The sequence below is a fragment of the Calidris pugnax genome, unplaced genomic scaffold (assembly GCF_001431845.1).
Source record: "Calidris pugnax isolate Ruff unplaced genomic scaffold, ASM143184v1 scaffold41, whole genome shotgun sequence".
NCBI lineage: Eukaryota > Metazoa > Chordata > Aves > Charadriiformes > Scolopacidae > Calidris > Calidris pugnax.
The window spans coordinates 9314783-9334459 of NW_015094509.1; the positions used below are offsets into that span (position 1 = coordinate 9314783).

A 19677-nucleotide genomic window follows, 5' to 3' on the forward strand; every position below is an offset into this window, starting at 1 on the left:
AATGACGCTTCCCCTGTCCCTTCCCATTCCTACGTGTTGGGTTTTTTTACACGTATAATGAAGGACACATGATGACCAAATTCAGTTATACTTATTTCTAAAGCCTGGTAATTAGCAGCTTTGTGATTACTCCGCTCTTTGAAAGAGTGCGTTAAAAGATTCTGCGTGAGAACCCCGAGTACTTAAATGTTAAAATTCACGTTAGTGTGGGTGTTTGTATTGTAAAAGACAGTGCCAAACAGATGCAATTTTTCACAGAGAATACTTGGGGGGGAGGTGTATTTTCTTTTTTTTTTTCCCCTTTTTTTGTGTGCTCTGAGAAGTTACACAAGCCTCTTCATGATGATGTAAACTCTTGGAAAAAGGAGAATGTTCCAGCTGGAACTTGCTTTAGCTAGTAAAAACTGACACCTCAGCTTCACTTGTTCAAGCCAACGTTATCTCTATCTATGTATAATGGTAAATCTGGAGCAATTACAGCAAACTCGTTGCTTAGTTAAATAATAAACAGCAATATTTAGAACTAAGTAATTTTACATTAAGTACAGAATTTATTTTTTTCTGTAAACAAACATCTGCAGACGTTCCTGTTCACATCTGTAAATGATTTGCAAATAGAGACATATGAGACTGTGTTTGTGTCTGAAGGAAATCCACTACTTTTGATCAAGTTAAGCTAAAGTGATTTGGGCCTATATAACTAAAAATAGGCATTAACAAGTCTGCAATAAAATATTGTGAGGAAGTTCAGTATAAAGCTTTTTCTCCTAAAATCTGCTTTTTCTATACTTACACAGTCAGCAGATTACATAGTACATCTGTGAGTGCACGTATCTCACCCTACTGCTTTGCTGTCCATTCTGTGAGATAATATGATTTTTAAACCTAATTCACACCTCTCTCTCCTTTCCTCCACCCTTCATCTTTCACACAACCAGCTGCATACAAGACTGAAAAAAAATATTCCATTTTATCTTACTTGGAATATGAATAGGAAAATCAAAGAAAAGGAACATATTAAGACATTTTTATACTCACAATTTGTATCTGTCCCCCACCAGGCTTTTAACTGCTTGAACCTGTTGGCAGGTTTAAATTGGTGATTTCTCATCTTGTTGAAAAAGAATTTACTGTTTATGAAATAACCTGAAAGCCATAATTTCAAGAGTTACTGATATTCGTACTTTATCTCTGAGAAAAAATTATGGTGAACGTAAGTGAGTAATGCTTTTTGAAGAAGGCAAGCGTGATTCTGCAGGTAAGACCAGGCAGAACTTCAAGGTCCTCCTTTCGCTCCGTTTCGCGTTAGTTTCCCTTTGTGATTTTTGGCAAGGGAGATCTGCACTTCATCAGGTTTTTATCTGCCAAGTGGTATGGTTGTATTAATTTCACTTAGGTGTTGTCAGTTAACTCAGGTTACTCAAATAGGTGGGGGTACTGCATAAATAAAAAGTTGTACTGATCTTTTTCCCTTGCTCTGCAAAGGCCTCGTGTGGTAACTGCAGTGTCGTAGTGCGTGTATCTAAGGCTCTAATGGGATTTCTTCAATTGTTAACACAAATCGACAGGAGTGGACCACTGTGCTGAAAGCAATCATGGCTGCGAGCAACTGTGCCTAAATACTGATGTCTCCTATGTCTGTCAGTGCTCTGAAGGATTTGTCATCAATGAGGACCTAAAAACCTGCTCACGTAAGTCTTGTGAGAACCCCCTTAATCTCAGCTCACCTAGGAAAGGTTTCTGTTTTCTTTCGGGGAAGAGGACACACCTTTTAATTTATTCTTACAGTCTGCATTTTGATAGCACTTTAAGCATGATTTGAAAGCAGAAACAGACAGAAAAAGGACTTGGGAAAGGATATTTGTCAAGATAACTGTAAATCCTCACATACTCAGAAAAGTTTTGGAAGATCTGTTCTGCCCCACATGTTGAGGACACATGAGAAATGTGCCTGACTGACAGGTTGTCTTGACAGCAGAGCCCCAGCTAACCTGGGGCAGGACGAGAAGGGAGAGTCCCACACTGAGCTTTACATTTGGCATGGGAGCCCTCAATAAGTGAAATAAAGTTGTCCTGACATCTCTCCACCCTTTATAAATCTAATCGTGGAGAACCATTGCAGTTTCACGAATAGACAAATTGCCTCCTTCACTGGAAAAATAATATATAGAAAGGGCCAGGAAAAGAGGAATGTGAATGCATTTTGCCTGTTGACTTTTCCTGGACTTCTTTGATGAGAGAGTTTTGGCTACTTTTTCTACAGAGTTTGGAGATATGTTATTATTCAAGCTTGTTGAGTGTTGGAGCCCCTCCAGAGTTTGCTCCTTTTCTTGCACTCAGGCAACACAGTTTTAACAGAAGTCAGACTGCAAATGCTCAGTCAAAAATTATCTACAGAGAAGTGAGACAGATCAGCAAAGACAATTTGTCTTTGTTTTTAACCTTGTCTTTGCCGCCATACTAACCTTTTTAGCCCCATCCAATGTCTCCAGAGGCTTCTGTCTGCCACTGCAGCTCTCTTGAGAGGGGCAGACAGTAATCCAAAAGCAGAACTAGTGTCCATCTAGTCTAGTTCTAGACAGTGATAGGTTCTACTAGAAACACTTTATCTAGACATATATCTAAAAGAACCACTGGAAATTTAGAAAGAGCCAAACTATGGAGTTTTATCAGTTTGCAAATGGAAAATCTCTCTTCCTTTGTAGTAAAAAGAGGTGGTTTTCTCACTCTTGAGTTATTTTCCTTCAGGCTGTACTGTGCTGTGTTTTTTGGAATCCCTATATGCAATGAAACTTAGCCCGTTTGAATAGCTCCTCTTCTTGCCAGCACACACCTCTTCTTATATATATTTAGGAAAGAGATTTGTCCTATTCCTGAGCTACAGATGAGTTGTTGAAACCTCGTGGACTATCATGAAAAGAGTTTTGGCACTTGGATTTCCTGAATGAGCAGTTGAATGGAAGGGATAAGGATTTAACATATACCACTCCTAATGGGAAAACATCTGGGAATTACAGTTCTGGTGTCATATACCCAGGCACAAGTATCTTAAGACAGCTGTGGGAACACCTGAATGGTAAACAGATTTTTACTCTGACAACTAATTGCAAAAAAATGAGTGACACTGTGTATGTAGCCAACAGACAGTAGCAAGTGCTGCCTGCGGGGTCCCAAGGGTCCAATGTCTTTATATTACAGAGAAGAAACACATAGGAAATTTGAGACGAAAAATGGACCATATTTGACAGCACTTGTAATTTTCAGTTCTTTGCAAAAGCTTAAATAGTCAAAGCCAAAGCTCACTGAGGTCCCTGCGAGGTTTTCTGCTTGCTGCCACGCACGGCAGCTGGGTCGGGCACACAAGTGAGTTCTGGGGACTGCCACCCTCACACTGGGCCATTTAGAGACTGTACTTGAAGAAGAATGTTCACAGGGTGGCTTTTCTGCCTTTGCCACTGTTTTACATAAAATCATTGCTGAAGTGTTTTGGTTTGTGTTTTTTTTTAAAATTCAATGTGTAAATACTGAGACATGGGCTCTGTTGAGCTACACTAAGTATAGGAAAGTATGATTTCTCAACTCTGCTTAAAGCAGCCAGTGGAAAGTACACCACAAGGCCCTCTTACATTTTATTGAAGCTATATGTATATTGTCAGACAAGGAACTGGATTATTGTTTCAGCAGTTCGGTGTATTCATATTTAGTTGCTTATTTACCATTCAAATACTAGAAATGAAAAATAATTGATTCCTTATTTGTTCAATTTTTTTTTAATAACCTCAATTGCTCCTGCAGGAGTTGATTATTGTGCTCTGAGTGATCATGGCTGTGAACATTTGTGTGTAAATGGCGACAGATCTTACACTTGTCAGTGTTTTGAAGGATACAGGCTTCGTAACGATGGGAAAACATGTAAACGTAAGTTATTATTCAGCAACTGAGAGTTCGATTTTTATTACATGCTCAGAAGCAATATGCATGGTAGGATTTGATTGCCTAAATGTTGGTGTCCAATGTCATTTTAAATGCTTGAGGATTCCAAAAGTTTCCCCTTTGGTGTGATATTCGCCAGAAGTATGTCAGTATCTTGGATATGCTAAGACATCTAAAGTGGTACTGGATGCATACTGTTAGGCATCTGAATCACACCCTAAATGTCTGTGCCATTAAAAAAGTAGCCCTAAAATTCAGCTATTGTAGATACAAAACTATTTTAGTCTGACTTACATCCTTACATGGGACAATAGTAAATTTATTCTGAAACCAAGGCAAAAATATATAATGTTTCTAAACTCCTATACAGCATGAAGCTTGCAGTGTTATTAATGGAAAGTTAATTTTGCCCAACATGGGACAAGGATGATTGCAAAAGAGATACTGTAATTGCATTACACATTTGACTACATCATGCAGTTATGATGAGTGGCAGATATCAAGAAAAAATTAATTGCAAATTTTTCTCCATTTTTATAGCCTTGATCACGAAGCATTTAAAGAAGAATCTTGGGTAATTCTCTGAAAAACACACAGGCATTAGGTATTTTGTAACTGTAATCCAAATAATATCCATAGATCTCATCAGTTAGTTGTTAAAAAACATTTACAGAAAAAAAACATAAAGTCATCCAGACTTTACCATGACAAATGAAAAGATCCTTATTCTCAGTTTGTGTATCACAACCACACCCTACATTGTTATTCCATGGAAGCAGAGTCAAATTCTACTTGTCTCAAAAAGCAGTGACACTAAAAACAAGTGAAATGTTCTGTCCATGCAGAAGTCCAGAGGGATCTAGATAGATTGGAGCATTGAGCTATGACTAATGGGATGAAATTTAACAAGTCAAAATGCTCGATTCTGCACCTGGGATGGAGTAACACTGGGCAAAAGTATAATTTGGGAGAGGAATGGCTGGAGATCAGCCCTGCAGGAAGGGGTCTGGGGGTGCTGGTTAACAGTAGGCTCAATAGGAGTCACCCTACGGCACCAGGGGAGGTTTATACTGGACATTAGGAAGCATTTCTTTACTGAGAGGGTGGTCAATCACTGGAATGGGCTTCCTAGATGGGTGGTCAATGCCTCAAGCCTGTCAGTGTTTAAGAGGCATTTGGTCAATGCCCTTAAAAAAATGCTTTAACTTTTGGTCAGCCCTGAATTGGTCGATCAATTGACTAGGTGACCCTTGTACATCGCTTCCAACTCAAATAGTCTATTCTATTCTAAGTTCTTGCAGGAAAATAAATGGTGTGGGGAAGAAAGCGAAAGCAAGATGTTAGTTTATCTAACATTAAGTAATAGTTTTTTATTTTATTTTATTTACTGTATTTTGAAATTTGAACTGTATCTAAATTCTGTATCAGAAAGCCCCACTGAACATCTGCTTGCCCAATTATAGCCGACAGTTTTCCAGAATTTGCAGCAGGATCATATAATTTGTCTTTCTCACTACCCTTAAACACTACATACATGAAACTTTTGTAATCCTACTTTACAGAAAAGTGACAAACACCTTCTGAACTTAAGCACAGAGAAAAAAAAGTATAAATAGTTCAGGTTTGAGCAGGTGCATTACTGAAGGTAAAAAGGTGATGGTAGAAATATCTATTTCTCACCAAAAAGTTTATTGAAATGTAGATGTGGGATTTAGGTACTTTTTGAATTCCCAGTGGGTCGCTAATCTGTGTGCTAGGGACACATGAAATTCCACAAACTCTACAACTGGAACAGTGCGCTTTTCCTTAATAGTAAGGAAATTATATTTCCTTACTATTAAGAAAAATTGTAAAATTAGCAGGACAATACCTTTTTGTTGCAACAGAAAAAAAGACAGCAGGTGCTATCAATGATTTGGAGGACTGAGTCCAGTACACTAGCAAGGAAAAGAACATTCAGTATCTGGGAACTGTGAGACTTTGAACATCTTGCCCTTAACTAATACAATTTTTTATCTTTTAAATTATTCCCAGGTAAAAACATCTGCAAATCAGTTAACCATGGCTGTGAGCACGTTTGTGTTAGTGCTGACAATTCCTACATCTGCAAGTGTCGTGAGGGATTCGTATTGAGAGAAGATGGCAAAACGTGCAGAAGTGAGTGACCGGTATCTATTGAACATTTTTGTATGTGCATCAGGCAAGGAAATAAAGGTTTTTTTCAATTCCTACTGGAAAAAAAAAAAAAATCTTTATTTTGGTATCTACATTTTTTAAACATGTTTTCATTCAAAACCTGTATTTATATAAATCATTTCCAGAACGGGACATCTGCAAATCAGTCAGTCATGGCTGTGAGCATATTTGTGTTAACAAAGATGACTCGTATGTTTGCAAGTGTCATGAAGGTTTTCTGCTGAGAGAAGATGGAAAAACATGCAGAAGTAAGTACTCTAATAATTAGTCACAGACTTCTATCTACAGTATGTAGATTTGTGGAAGTTTTCTGACAAATACAACAACAGTTTACTGTTGTAAGAGTAGTATTATTGTACCTTCCTGAAGCTTGTGGAGAGAAATAGTGTATTTTAATAGCCAAACTGATACGACTGGAGACAAAAAAGACTCACAGTTTTTCAGGTACCAAGAGTTAGAGCTTGTTTCTGAAATTTTTGCCCATTTCTTCCTGTGATATCAGTAGACCTAATAAAAGCTATTACTTCTCCCTGCATGATACATTCGCTGTAGGTGTGCTTTAACCAAATATCAACTGTTCCCAGATAAAGATATTTGCGGTTCAGTTGACCATGGCTGTGAACATGTTTGTGTTAATGCTGATGAGTCATACATCTGCCAGTGCTATGACGGATTTGCACTAAGGGAAGATGGAAAAACATGTAGAAGTAAGTATTCTTATGTTTAATAGAAAATTTTCTTTATAATCTGTGCATTCATAGACATGTTTTAAATCCTGGCAACCTTATTTTTTTTTACAGACAAAGATGTTTGCAATTCTATTGACCATGGCTGTGAGCATGTTTGTGTGAATACTGATAGTTCATACATTTGCCAGTGCTATGAGGGTTTTATCTTGAGGGAAGATAAGAAAACTTGTAAAAGTAAGTTATTTTATTTTTCTATATTTTTTGCACTCAGAGGTCTACTGAAGAAACATACTGTGTTAGAAATAGGTCTTCTTACAGGGGATTTTGCCTGACAAAAAGGAGGATAGATTCTTTATTTAGTAAGAGCTTATTACTTGTAGTCTTTAAAGTTTTGGAAATGTTCTCATTCCTCAAACTGTAGTAAATAAAATTTAAATTATTCCTAGATAAGGACATCTGCAAATCAGTCAGTCATGGCTGTGAACATCTTTGTGTTAATAATGACGATTCATACACTTGCCAGTGCCATGATGGATTTGTATTAAGGCAAGATGGGAAAACATGCCGAAGTAAGTAGCTTATGAATAAAAGAAGAAATATCATTTTCTTTTTATTAGTCCATTATTCACTGATTCATAGTGTTCTGAACTGAATATTGTTCTCTATAGATCATAAGACTTCTATGAATTAATTATTGTTTGAACTAAAAATACATTTCAGAAAATCAGCCGGTTTTAAGTTTTGAATGAGGCTTTTAAATTGTGAACTTCATTTCTAGATGAGGTATGTTGGTTTTTAATCTTGAGCATAGGACATTGCAGCATTTTACTTTGGTGGGTTGAAGCTCTAATTGCCAGTGTGTTGTTCTGTGTATATTCATTCAGATCATGACTTAACCTGTTCCTTAACTTAACCTCTTAGTTCTTTTGTAAATGATAAGGAGATGAAACCACTCCAGCTTCTTTATATGTTTTCTAAACTCTTCATAAGTATTGCTCCCCTAAAAACTCTGCTATTTATCAGCATCCTTGTGGAAAATAGGAGACACAGCAGTGTCCAGGGTAGAGGCACTATTACCCACCTAATTCTTATTTGAATCTACCTATCTTTTTTTCTATATATATATTATCTTTTTTAAAAAAATCAGTGGGGTTTTTATGACCAAAGGTAGCATTAGTCTGTAACCAAAATACTAGTGCTAGCTCTTGTGTTCAGTTAGTTATCTACCATGATCATAAGCTGTTTACAACTCTCAGTCACACAGGTGCCCCCCATCCTGTAAGTACAGCCTTCATTCTTTGTTTCTAAATGTGTAAGCTTAATTCTGGCTATTTTAAAATACAAATTATTGGCTGTTATCCAGCTTGCAAAAAGATTCATGTCTCTTTATATTAGCAGCTGCTGTATTCTGGAGTAACCTACAAACTTCGTCAGTGATTATTTTGTATTTTCTTTTGGTTTGTTCACAAAAATGTTAAGTAGTAGAGGAGCAAGGCAAACTCATCTAAAGCAAGCCACTTCATGATACCCCATTGACCATTTATTCTGAAGACCTCTTTAGCCAATATTAATCTGTATAATGTTTGTTCTGTAGTCTGTTTTCTTAATCAAAAGAAATAGCAGGACTGCTGCTTTACTGAATGCTCCGTTATATGAATAGCATGAGCTTGATGAACCAGCTTCATAACCAATTAAAAAAGATGTTTATTTAGTTTCCCGTGATTTATTTTTCCTTAACACCAAGTTGATTGATATTCTCTTTCTTTGATTTCACTCTGAATTAAGTTCTACATTACCTATTCCATTACTTTATTGCAGATCAATGTCAAGCTGACAGGCTTATAATGAACTACTCATCCTTTTCAAACAGTATTATTTTTTCAGTGTATGTGCACACCTTGGGGATGGAGACAGCTTAGTGTTTTGGGGCTTCCTTGGGGTTCTGGAAGATACTGAAAAATAACACTAAGCATCCAAGGTGTTCTTCAGCCAGGCCTTTTACAACTCTTTGCTGCAAGTTATCTGGAGTTACGGATTTTAAAAAGTGTGTGTTCAGTAGGGAACCTGCTCTGGGACCTAATTCTCAGCTGACGAAACTCTTCACTCCAACAATATTATCAGTAGCCTGTTTCATAAGTTCAGACCTAAGTACACTAACTAATTTTAACATTCTGCATTAAGACTGGGAATTCTACCATTTCTATCTATTAATTAACAATACATTGTTAGAATGCTTTTTGTTCCTAATAGTCTTTAAATAACTAACTTACTCATACTATCCTTTATTTTGTTGGCCATGCACCCCCTTATCTTTTTTCTTATTATTTCAGTGTTTTCAGATTCCTAATATTTTTATGTTCAGTAAATGCTGTGAATGTTCCTTTATTTCAATCATTATTCAAATCTTATAGCTGTTTACAATTTCAATTTCTAGATGGGGTTGCTTCTTTAACTACTCTGGCATTCTTTTTAGATGATAGGACTACATTTTTGGGGCGTATCTAATAAAATAACCTTAAATAGTACTATCATTCACTTCTTTTATTATTTTTTGTATTATTTCCACCCATCCCAAATTACTCTGACTTATATTTGCTTTTAGCTATGTAAAATTAATGCCTTAGAAGTAATAGCTATGTCTGCTGCTGGTTTGTATTTGATTCTTTTTACAAACAACAAATGTGTCTGAGTTGCACACAGCTGTGTACAAGAAGATGCTAATTTTTACTTAGATGATAATTTCTTCTTTATCTGCTATAATGGGATCTAGTTTAGATTGCTATGTCTTAAATGTAATGCTTGTTGAATTAGAAGATTGTCCTCTGTAATAGTTTTTGAAATTTTTATATTGGCAGCGTGAGACCTCAAGGTGATTTGGCTCAGACAGAAGTTCTTGTAAAAATATGCTTTTCTTCCCTACATACGAAACCTAAGTATTTTGCTGAAGAGTCACTCTGAACTTGGCTGTCAGTAATGTTCTCCTTTCTGGGCAGAGGTAGTTCTCCATCAGCAATTTAGAATATTTTCTTTTGTGTTGCAGTGAAAAAGGAACAGGGAATGCTGATAGATGGTTCCACGTCTGTGCTTTCTCCCCATCTACCCTTCTTGAAGAGGTTTTAACCAACTGGTTTTAACATTGCAGTCATACCAATCCTCCCATCAATTTTCAGCAATACCAGTTCAATTTTATTTATCCTCTTAAATGAGTAGTTCCTTTTCTTCTGGGGTTTGTTTATGCAGACTCTTGGCATTGATGTAAGGAGGTTAAAGAATTATTTTGCTTCATGTCCTATGGTGTTTTACTTACTTTTGGTTTTAGCAGCATGAATTTGTGCTAAATGACGGTACTAAATTATTGCCTCCTTTCATTCTTACTGCTCTTAATGTAAACTCCTCCTTAATCTAGTCAGATTAGTCCTAAAATGATTTATTGTCAGTGGGAGGCCATCCAAACCATGCAATTCTTTCTGCTCGGGTGGTGAAGAACTCATGCTCCATGGAAGCTAAGTTGTCTGTCATTTCACTAGCCAGAGATTTGCTTTCAGTTTGCAGGCTTCCATCTTTCTTTGCCTCTGGGCAAAGCCTACAGCCTTTGTATTTATAAAAAAAAAAAAAGTTTAACTAGCAAACCACATTAAATATTATCTAACTATTCCCAGGCAAGGATCTTTGCAAATCTGTCAACCATGGCTGTGAACATGCTTGCGTTAATGCTGGTGATTCATTTGTTTGTATGTGTCAGGAGGGATTCCTGCTAAGAGAAGATGGAAAAACATGCAAAAGTAAGTAGTCTGACATTTATCAGCATACTTTTTATCTGTGGCTTATGCTTGTGTAGAAATGCATTAACCAGCAAGAGCTGTCATCTGTTTTCAGATAAAGATCTTTGCAAATCAGTCAACCATGGCTGCGAACATGTTTGTGTTAATACCGACGATTCCTATATCTGCAAATGCCACGATGGGTTCCTACTGAGAGAAGATGGGAAAACCTGCAGAAGTAAGTAGCATGAGAACTCAATTTGATGAATTATCCATATAATCGAGGCCTCTGCTGATATATGTTGACTACCAACTCCTCGGTCTGCAGACAAGGATGTTTGCAGTTCAGTCAGCCACGGCTGCGAACAACTTTGTGTGAATACTGAAGATTCCTACGTCTGCAAGTGTCGTGAAAAATTCATACTGAAGGAAGATGGAAAGACATGTAGATGTGAGTAGCCTGAGATATAAAAGTATGTTTTTATTTGAGTATGTATGTTTGTATTTATTTTATTTAAAAGTTGAGCCACAACTTTTAAGTGTTGTGGCTGTGAGTGTTTGCACATGTGTATGCTTGTGATTTCCAGCTATTTGAGTTGGTTAACAAAAGACATTATCTCTCCCTAATGAACCTCACCTCACAAACTCCATCCACTCTTCTCAGATAAAGATGTTTGCAACTCAGTTGACCATGGCTGTGAACATACTTGTGTTAATACTGATGATTCCTATATCTGCAAGTGTCATGAGGACTTCATACTGAGAGAAGACGGGAAAACTTGTAGGAGTAAGTTGTTTAATCTCTGTTTTGTACTTCCTGGTCTGTTAATAAAACACACTATGCAACAGTAGTGTGTTATTTGTGTCTTTAATATAGAACCAGCTTCATGGCAGTGAGCTCCTTTATGACAGATTATTGCCATGATTTTTACATTTTGTGAAAGTTCTTTACCTAGCTAACTGTGCTAAATATAATTTTCATTGTAAATTTTCAAGGTAAAAATATCTGCAAAACAGTCAGCCATGGTTGTGAGCATGTCTGTGTTCCAACTGGAGATTCATACACCTGTCAGTGTCACGAGGGATTTATATTGAGGCGAGACAGGAAAACATGCAGGAGTGAGTAGCTGAAACTTTTTTGGGGAATATGTTTTTTCAGTCATAAAAGACTTAATTTCACCCAAAGCTTGTTCATGCCAGTTCTGCATTTGAGAAATGGTCTAATAAGGAAATTCTCTTAACAATTCTCAGATAAAGACCTGTGTAAATCCATTGACCATGGCTGCGAACATGTGTGCGTTAGTAATAACAATTCATACAGCTGTCAGTGCCACGAGGGTTTTGTCCTGCGACAAGATGGGAAAACATGTCGGAGTAAGTAACTCAGCATGTCTGTCAGCCACTCTCCTCCAGCATTGCTACAGAAACCAACAAAGATGTTATACTTCTTTGTCATACGTTCTTCAAATATCGTGTTTGGAGTCTTTGAATTTATAAATACGTTAAATAGAATACACACAAATATCTTAATTTTTTCTAGATAAAGATGTCTGCAAATCAGTTGCCCATGGTTGTGAACATACTTGTGTTAATAATGACGATTCCTACATCTGCAAATGCCCGGAGGGATATGTACTAAAAGAGGATCAGAAAACATGCAGGCGTAAGTAAATTTTATTTCAAAAGCATTTGTTTCTTTGATTTCTAAAATTACTTGACCAAGTAATTACTTGAGTCAAGTATCTCACTTCAAAAATGATATAATATTTGAAAGCCCAAAGCATATGTGAGTGTGATGGAAAATGTCTTAAACAATTAACTTGATGCTCTTGTAAGCAAGAAACAGTTGCAACAAATTGGAACAGTTGTTTTGGTATAGCTTCAAGTACGATGATAATAATATAATAATAATTCTCTCCAAACCTCAGGAAAAAAGCCAAAGGGAAATCTTATTACCAAAGAATGTGCACTTTACTCAGATTCATATACTGTGGAGCTTTTATCTTTATATACTCCATTTTAAAATACCACTGATTCTGTTCGCTTATCTTCTAACATGACATGCTAAGAGCATGATATGCATTTATTTCATCACCCCTTAATTCTTGGAGGAGAAATTCTTTTGCTGGAACTCAGTAAAAACATTTATTCTGCAAAAATGGAAGCCTTAGTTGGGGAGACTGTTATTACCAAAAGAATGGTAGCACATTCATGGCTGATCTCAATCCTAACTAAAACCATTCACCATGACCTGCTGCCCTATCTTGACTTAGGCAATGATACTGAAGTGATTGTAATATTCATATTCATTGCATTTCCATTGCCTTTGTATGTGTGAGACAGCTTTTCCTCAAACAACTGCAGAAAGAGATTCTTGGACAGCAGTTTTAAAACAGAAGAAAAGCCCAAGCTTTAAAACTAAGAATTGTGTAGTGCTTACAGCATTCTTACTGTACAGATATCAGAGATGAGTGGAGGTAAAAGATCATTTGGTCCGGACTAAGATGCAAATCTTACATTCCTCAGTGTGGCAAATTCTCCCTGGAAGTTACATTGATCAAATAGGAGCTGAGCATCTCTGCAGCTAGCCCCTTGCACAAAACACATTAGTCTGTGCCTGCTGCAGGCAATTGCTTTCCAGAATAAAAAAAAATGCCTGGCAGAACCAGTCTGCATCATCAAAGACATTCTTCAGTCCCTACATTCCCTAACCTTGTCATGGATGCACAGGGTCTACAAACTGCTGTGACATGTGCATGTGCACTTGCCAAAAAGTGTAAGGACGCCAAATTTGTCCTTCTCCTGTCAAACTCCCAGCTTTAATGGGTTGTCATGGTTTAACCCCAGCGGGCAGATAGGACCACGCAGCCGCTTGCTCACTCCTGCCGGCTGGGATTGAGGAGAGAATCGGAAAAGTAAAAGTGAGAAAACTTATGGGCTGAGATAAAGCAAAAATACTTACATCAACAGTTCTGATCCATGTTTAGCAGCTAATCATATTTCTAGCATTTACTCTCTCACCTATAGCTTTTTAGATGGTTTTGTGCCCCTATAGGTTTAAATTTGTGCTATAAAAACATATGCATTGTCTGAATTTCATCTCCAGACTTGAACCTCATGCTAAACTCTAGGGCAGGCTACTTGACCCTTCTCTTCTCACTCAAAAACTCAAAACAATTGGCTGATTGTTGCTGTATTTTTCAGAGTTGTACTATTCTGCAAAGTAGTATGTCTCAGTAAGTATTCACTGTGGTTATATTTTTGTTAAATTCTTGGTAATAGGCACACTGTTAGCTTTTGATATAGACCATACACAACATCTTTAGATGAACTGGCAAAGTTGGATGAGCCAGGAACGAGGTACTCTAGATGATCTCTAAGTTTATCCAGTTCCTGGGTATCTAAGGTCCCTTTTTCAGCTGTGTGGAGTTTTTTCATGATCTGGACACTCTGCTGCTCATTTCACAGTATGCACTGATGGCCCACTTGACCTGGTGTTTGTGATTGATGGATCAAAAAGTCTCGGAGAGGATAACTTTGAAATTGTAAAAGAATTTGTCTCGGGAGTCTTGGATTCACTTGAGATTTCACCCAAAGCTGCTCGCGTTGGTTTGCTTCAGTATTCCACTGAAGTTCGCACAGAGTTTACGTTAAGGCAGTTCAGCTCGGCCAAAGACATGAAGAAAGCTGTATCACAAATGAAATACATGGGGCGAGGATCCATGACGGGCCTGGCTCTGAAGCAAATGGTTGAGAGAAGCTTCACAGAAGCAGAGGGAGCAAGACCATTTTCAGCAAATGTCCCTCGAATCTCCATTGTGTTTACGGATGGACGAGCCCAAGATGAAGTCTCTGAGTGGGCTGCTAGAGCAAAGCGAAATGGTAAGTGGAGATGTTTTTGACTCATTCTAAAAGGCAAATATTGTTAGAAATAAGAGGTGGTGATAGTATGGAAGTACCACGGTATGTACTAATCAAGAGAGCGTTTGCCATAGCAGTCTGGCTAGTACAGTGACCACTGTAGCAGAACATCAGACCTTTGGTGTTCACAGGAGCCTTTGCTAGAAGGCATTATGTCATCCCTAGTGCGGGACCCATGAGGAGTGTCTCACCACTGGGGTTCCAGGCCATCCACAGGGCACTACCTGTGGTACTACCCTCCTTGGGTGCCATGCAGTCCCCTAACAGCCCCACTAAGGGTAGACATTTGACACAGAGACTTAGGAACACTGGGAACTTCATAAAAAATTTTAAGAAAGCAATTAAAAAAAACCCCAACTTGCATCTTCAAAATATTGCAGTCTACCCTCCTGAGAAATACTATGGTAATAATTGGTTGCGTTATATTTTTATTTATATATATTTTGTATTTTTAGCCAATTTTATAGTGCAGATGGTGTTCTGGAAGAAAGATGGGTCTTCTTTACAAAAGAATATAGCTGTAGTGGTGTCTGTCTTTGAGTTTCTATGTGCCTTATCGGATGATACGCTGAAATGTAACTGAAAATTGGCGATTTTTAATTTAGAACATGTCTGGGCAGAAATCCATCTTCTGGCACACCTGTACCAGAAATCAGAAACTTTTCAGTTGTCTAGCAGTCAACTGAAAATTTTCAAAACTTTCCAAGAAAATATAGGATCCCTTTTTTCATTGCAAAACATTTTCTGTTTTATGAGAAAATGCTTTAGGAACCATAGCTTATATCCCACCAAAAGAAGAAAACAGCCATACTTTAGAAGATGCTGCACATCTTTCTTTCTGTTCTTCTTTTATTGACTTAATGATTAGTGTAGCATTGGGCAGGACTGGTACCTCTCCGTAAGGAGAAAAGGGAAATATGTCCAAGCATATGAGAGGACCATGTGCTAACAATGTTGCCATTACAATGAGATAAAAACAAACTGTTTTTTTAAATTTTAAAAACAAAACTGAAGATGTAGACATTAACTAGTGAGATCTGGGGAAATACATGGAGGATTTAGAGGACTGAAGAAGGAAAGAAGTAGAAGCCAACCTTGCTTACTTGCTGAATGAAACTGCAGCTTCCACTGAGATTTGTAACGCTACAAGCCAAATCCATCCCCCGTGTAAGTGCAGCGTAGGCAATGCAGTAACGCTGAATATGAAATTGGCCTTGAATACTTTATCACTGATATCTCCAAGTCTTTAAAAAGCAACAGCCCTCAGCATGACTGGTCCATTCATGAAACTGAATCAGCTTGTGGTGAATGTTTTACTTTCCTGGCTGAAGTGCAATGGTAGGCAGATTCATGACGAAAAGTAAGGAAGGGCTTACGTTAAATGTTGAAGAGTTGGAAAATGCATATTTTATTATGTTATCAGACGCAGGATTCTTCAGCAAAAAGGTTAAAGTTGCAATTCAGTGAGGGTGTAGCTGTTGTTACCCCATGATAATAAAGCGTTATCAAACCTCCTCATCCTGTTTTATCTGAAATCAACCGGCTGAGACAGTAGCTGCTGATCTTGAATTTTTTAAGAGAGCTTGAAATACTATGAAGCTCATAGTTGTGTTGTGAATCACAAAGTCAGTAATAGTTCTGAACACTTTTTAAGCCAGACCTGACATAAAGAGAAGTGTATCAGATCATATGGTCACAAGAATTAAATAACAACTGCCGAAAAAGGCAATATTGCAGATCACTATGTTTTGTATTCTTTGCTTGTTTAAAATCTGCCCAGTGATTCCCTGCTTTCAGAGGGAAGAAAACTACAAATCCTCATTTACTTTCTCCCTAGCACCTCTGCTGAGGAAATGCTTGTCCCGAGCATCCCTATTTAAAGCTCTTTCTCTCCTAGCCCCACAAATTATTGATTTTCCCCTGTTCTTACCCTGGTAGGTCTGGGAGACTTTGCAGTGCCTCCCAGCCCACCAGTGTCTCTTAGAGTGCAAGAATCTCATCTCAATATGCTCTGAAGATTTCAATGAAACACTAAGTATCCATATTTAAGAAAAATACTGCCATTTTTCAGGATTCTGCCCTATTTTCTAATATATAATAGGTCTTCCCATCAATCCAGTAATCAGCTTTATTGCACACACCCTATGTATAGAGAGACATACAAACACTGTTTTGCAGTGATCTTTCTGGGTTCATTTACTATCAGTAGTGGCCAGGCAACCGTCATCTCTTTAACTTAAATCTATAAAATTACAGCCAAGTAGAGAGTTTCTGCACATCTCTCAAAACCTAATGCATATTAAGCCTGTTCAAAACAGATTTTGAAGTTACAGAGCACATACATTTCTTGTGCTCTCCCTTTCTCTTTCTTGACTAATGCTCATATTTTCCTTTCATGGAGGAGCAAGGGTTTAGAACTGCTGATGTAATAATTATGTGCAATTTCTTTTGAATCTAGGTATAATTATCTATGCCATTGGAATAGGAAAAGCAATTGAGGAAGAACTGCTGGAAATTGCTTCCGAGCCATCATATAAACATCTCTTTTATGCTGAGGATTTCACAGCTATGGAGGACATAAGCGAAGAGCTAAGAGCCCGAATCTGTGAAGGTAACAGTATTCCACTTTCATTGAGATAGAAGAGGAATGAATGCTTATAGATTTTTTGCAGACCTAAAAGTATAACTAGTGTCATACTATAAGTCATAGATCACTGGTGTCAGATATTGCAAAGCATAAGTTGCTCACGGTAATTTTTCTGCCCTTTAATATGTGAGGAATATATGCCCCTAATCTATCACCACGTAAAGACATATAATAATTGTCTTTCCTTTAGTTTCATAAAGGTTGCATAAAATGTACACTTCTGTGCCCAGTAGAATCAATTGCTCCCTCCCCTTTCTTTTTCTACAGTTAAGTCAGCCACGCACCAAACCCCACCCTGCCAAAGGAGCATGATCTACTTCACTAGGAATGTGGGAAAATAATCAGGGATTTTTAATGTCTTAATGAGAATAAAAAATTACCAGTGGCAAAAACCTAAACCACAGCAAAACAAATCATCAAGAGCTGTTGTGCGTATTTACAGAAGACTAAAAATAGTTCCTTGAACATACATTCACAGCTACAAAGAATGGATCCCAGTTATGCATAAGCTCCAAGTTTCGCTCCACAGAAGTGGAAGGTTTTTCCAGAAAGCACCCTTCCTCGCTCTGGCACAAGCAGCTTCTGTATAAACATTCCCAGCTGAAGTTCTGCAAGGGGACAGGGGAACGTGAGCTGGGATGAAAGCTGGTCAGCCAGAGAGAGGACAGCAAGTCTCTCCCACTCACAAATTCTCAGGACTCGGTATTATTTGTACATTTGGATTGGTACCTGAAGTAAAATTCAGAAGCGACGCTGTGAATAACATTAGTCATAGCACTAGAATTGCACAAGATGATTTCGTTTTCACTAGCTTCTATTTGGTTGTTTTTCTTAGAATTAAATGCCAACAGGTTTTATTTTCTTCTTTAACGATACTGTGTGAAATTGGCTGGCAGCACAATTCTGCCTCATACAGATGTCAAGGAAGAATCTGGAAAAAAAAAAAGACTCCAAGAATGTTTTCTAGCTTGTATATTCTTTGTGATTCAGTCCTGAGAAGTCCTAGTTCGATCTTTCTGAAATTCAAAAATACTACGATAACGTGGAACTAAGTCTGTTAAATTAACCTTCTTATTAGGCAGATAATCTGCTGATGACAGCATGTCATCTTAAAAGCTTGGGGAGATGCCAAAGCCAAAACTATCTGGCAACCGGCGTAATAATTCTCACTCATTAGCAAACCCCAGAGCTCGGGGATGGAAATGCATCCCTCAGGTGCCCACAGCAGTGTTTAGCAACCACGATTTTCTTTTCTTTTATCCTGACTACTTACCGCATGAAAAATAAGTAAATCCTGCCCCTTTGTGGCAGTCCCTACACTACACCGCCAGGAAGCGGGCAGAGCTGGTGTCCCTTGGCTTCTGTCCTCCTCCTCCTCCTCTCTCACCAACGGGCAATGCCTCACACCTGTGAACTCAGGACTGACCCAGCCTTGTTTTTCTGGACACTCCAGGACTACCTATTGCTCATCGACTCGCTCCACCAGACGTTCTGCCTCCAAACCTCTTACACAAGCAGAAAATTCCTTTGTTGGTTTTTCCTCCTCTGTTTCAGTTTACAGCCTAAAGTATTTTCCTCCTTCGCATCAGCAGTAATTTCATTTTTACTCCAGACTTGGTCCTTAACTGAGGATTTCTGAGGCTCCAGCCTGTGGGGGCAGTGGGAGACCCTCTGAACCTCATGGATTCCACTGACAAAGCCTCTCACTCCCAGTCCCAGCTGTGGATGGGCTGCATGTTTCCAAGTAAAGCAGGAGCCCTCCAAATCTCTTTTGGGGTAAGGTTTTTTTTCCTTTTATTCTGCAAAAAAAGCATCAGCCTTGTAGAATAGCTGCTGCTCACTATTATTCTTGATGACTAGTAGCAAACAAAAAAAAAAAAAAAAAAAACAAAAAAACAAAAAAAAAAACCTCCTTCGCATCAGCAGTAATTTCATTTTTACTCCAGACTTGGTCCTTAACTGAGGATTTCTGAGGCTCCAGCCTGTGGGGGCAGTGGGAGACCCTCTGAACCTCATGGATTCCACTGACAAAGCCTCTCACTCCCAGTCCCAGCTGTGGATGGGCTGCATGTTTCCAAGTAAAGCAGGAGCCCTCCAAATCTCTTTTGGGGTAAGGTTTTTTTTCCTTTTATTCTGCAAAAAAAGCATCAGCCTTGTAGAATAGCTGCTGCTCACTATTATTCTTGATGACTAGTAGCAAACAAAAAAAAAAAAAAAACAAACACAAAAACAACAAAAAAAAAGGTGGTTCTCTTTTACCTCTTATTGAGGGCAATTCAGTCAGAAATTCAGTTAGAAGGTTCCCATTCATCGCTTTGGTTAATGTTCATTTCTCATCTGACCAGAAGCACTAACGAGGCTACAGCAATGTCATATATAATACACACTCATCATGATTGCCTCTTCACCCCTGTTCTGAGCATGTGCATTATGGAAGCCTTTAATTACATGGTCACATACTATTTTTGTCACAAGCCCCCATTCCTGATCAGATGACAGTCCTCAGCAGCCTGCTGGTTAACATTCTGTT

At 38.0% G+C, this 19677-nt stretch overlaps 1 protein-coding gene across 5 annotated transcripts in view; it reads left to right on the forward strand.

Annotated features, from left to right (window-relative positions):
- The window catches only part of MATN2 (matrilin 2), a 69761-nt gene that overhangs the window by 44339 nt on the left and 5745 nt on the right, over positions 1-19677 (forward strand). For 4 of the 5 annotated variants that reach the window (XM_014965534.1, XM_014965536.1, XM_014965537.1 and 1 more), the window contains exons 8-23: positions 1569-1691; positions 3796-3918; positions 5968-6090; positions 6255-6377; positions 6714-6836; positions 6930-7052; positions 7265-7387; positions 10478-10600; positions 10695-10817; positions 10908-11030; positions 11244-11366; positions 11576-11698; positions 11831-11953; positions 12120-12242; positions 14048-14461; positions 16959-17111. In XM_014965534.1, the coding sequence (XP_014821020.1) occupies positions 1569-1691; positions 3796-3918; positions 5968-6090; positions 6255-6377; positions 6714-6836; positions 6930-7052; positions 7265-7387; positions 10478-10600; positions 10695-10817; positions 10908-11030; positions 11244-11366; positions 11576-11698; positions 11831-11953; positions 12120-12242; positions 14048-14461; positions 16959-17111 (2289 nt within the window). Of the gene's footprint in view, positions 1-1568; positions 1692-3795; positions 3919-5967; positions 6091-6254; positions 6378-6713; positions 6837-6929; positions 7053-7264; positions 7388-10477; positions 10601-10694; positions 10818-10907; positions 11031-11243; positions 11367-11575; positions 11699-11830; positions 11954-12119; positions 12243-14047; positions 14462-16958; positions 17112-18759; positions 18947-19677 lie in introns of those variants that run through there. The other variant, XM_014965538.1, reaches the window with a different exon arrangement.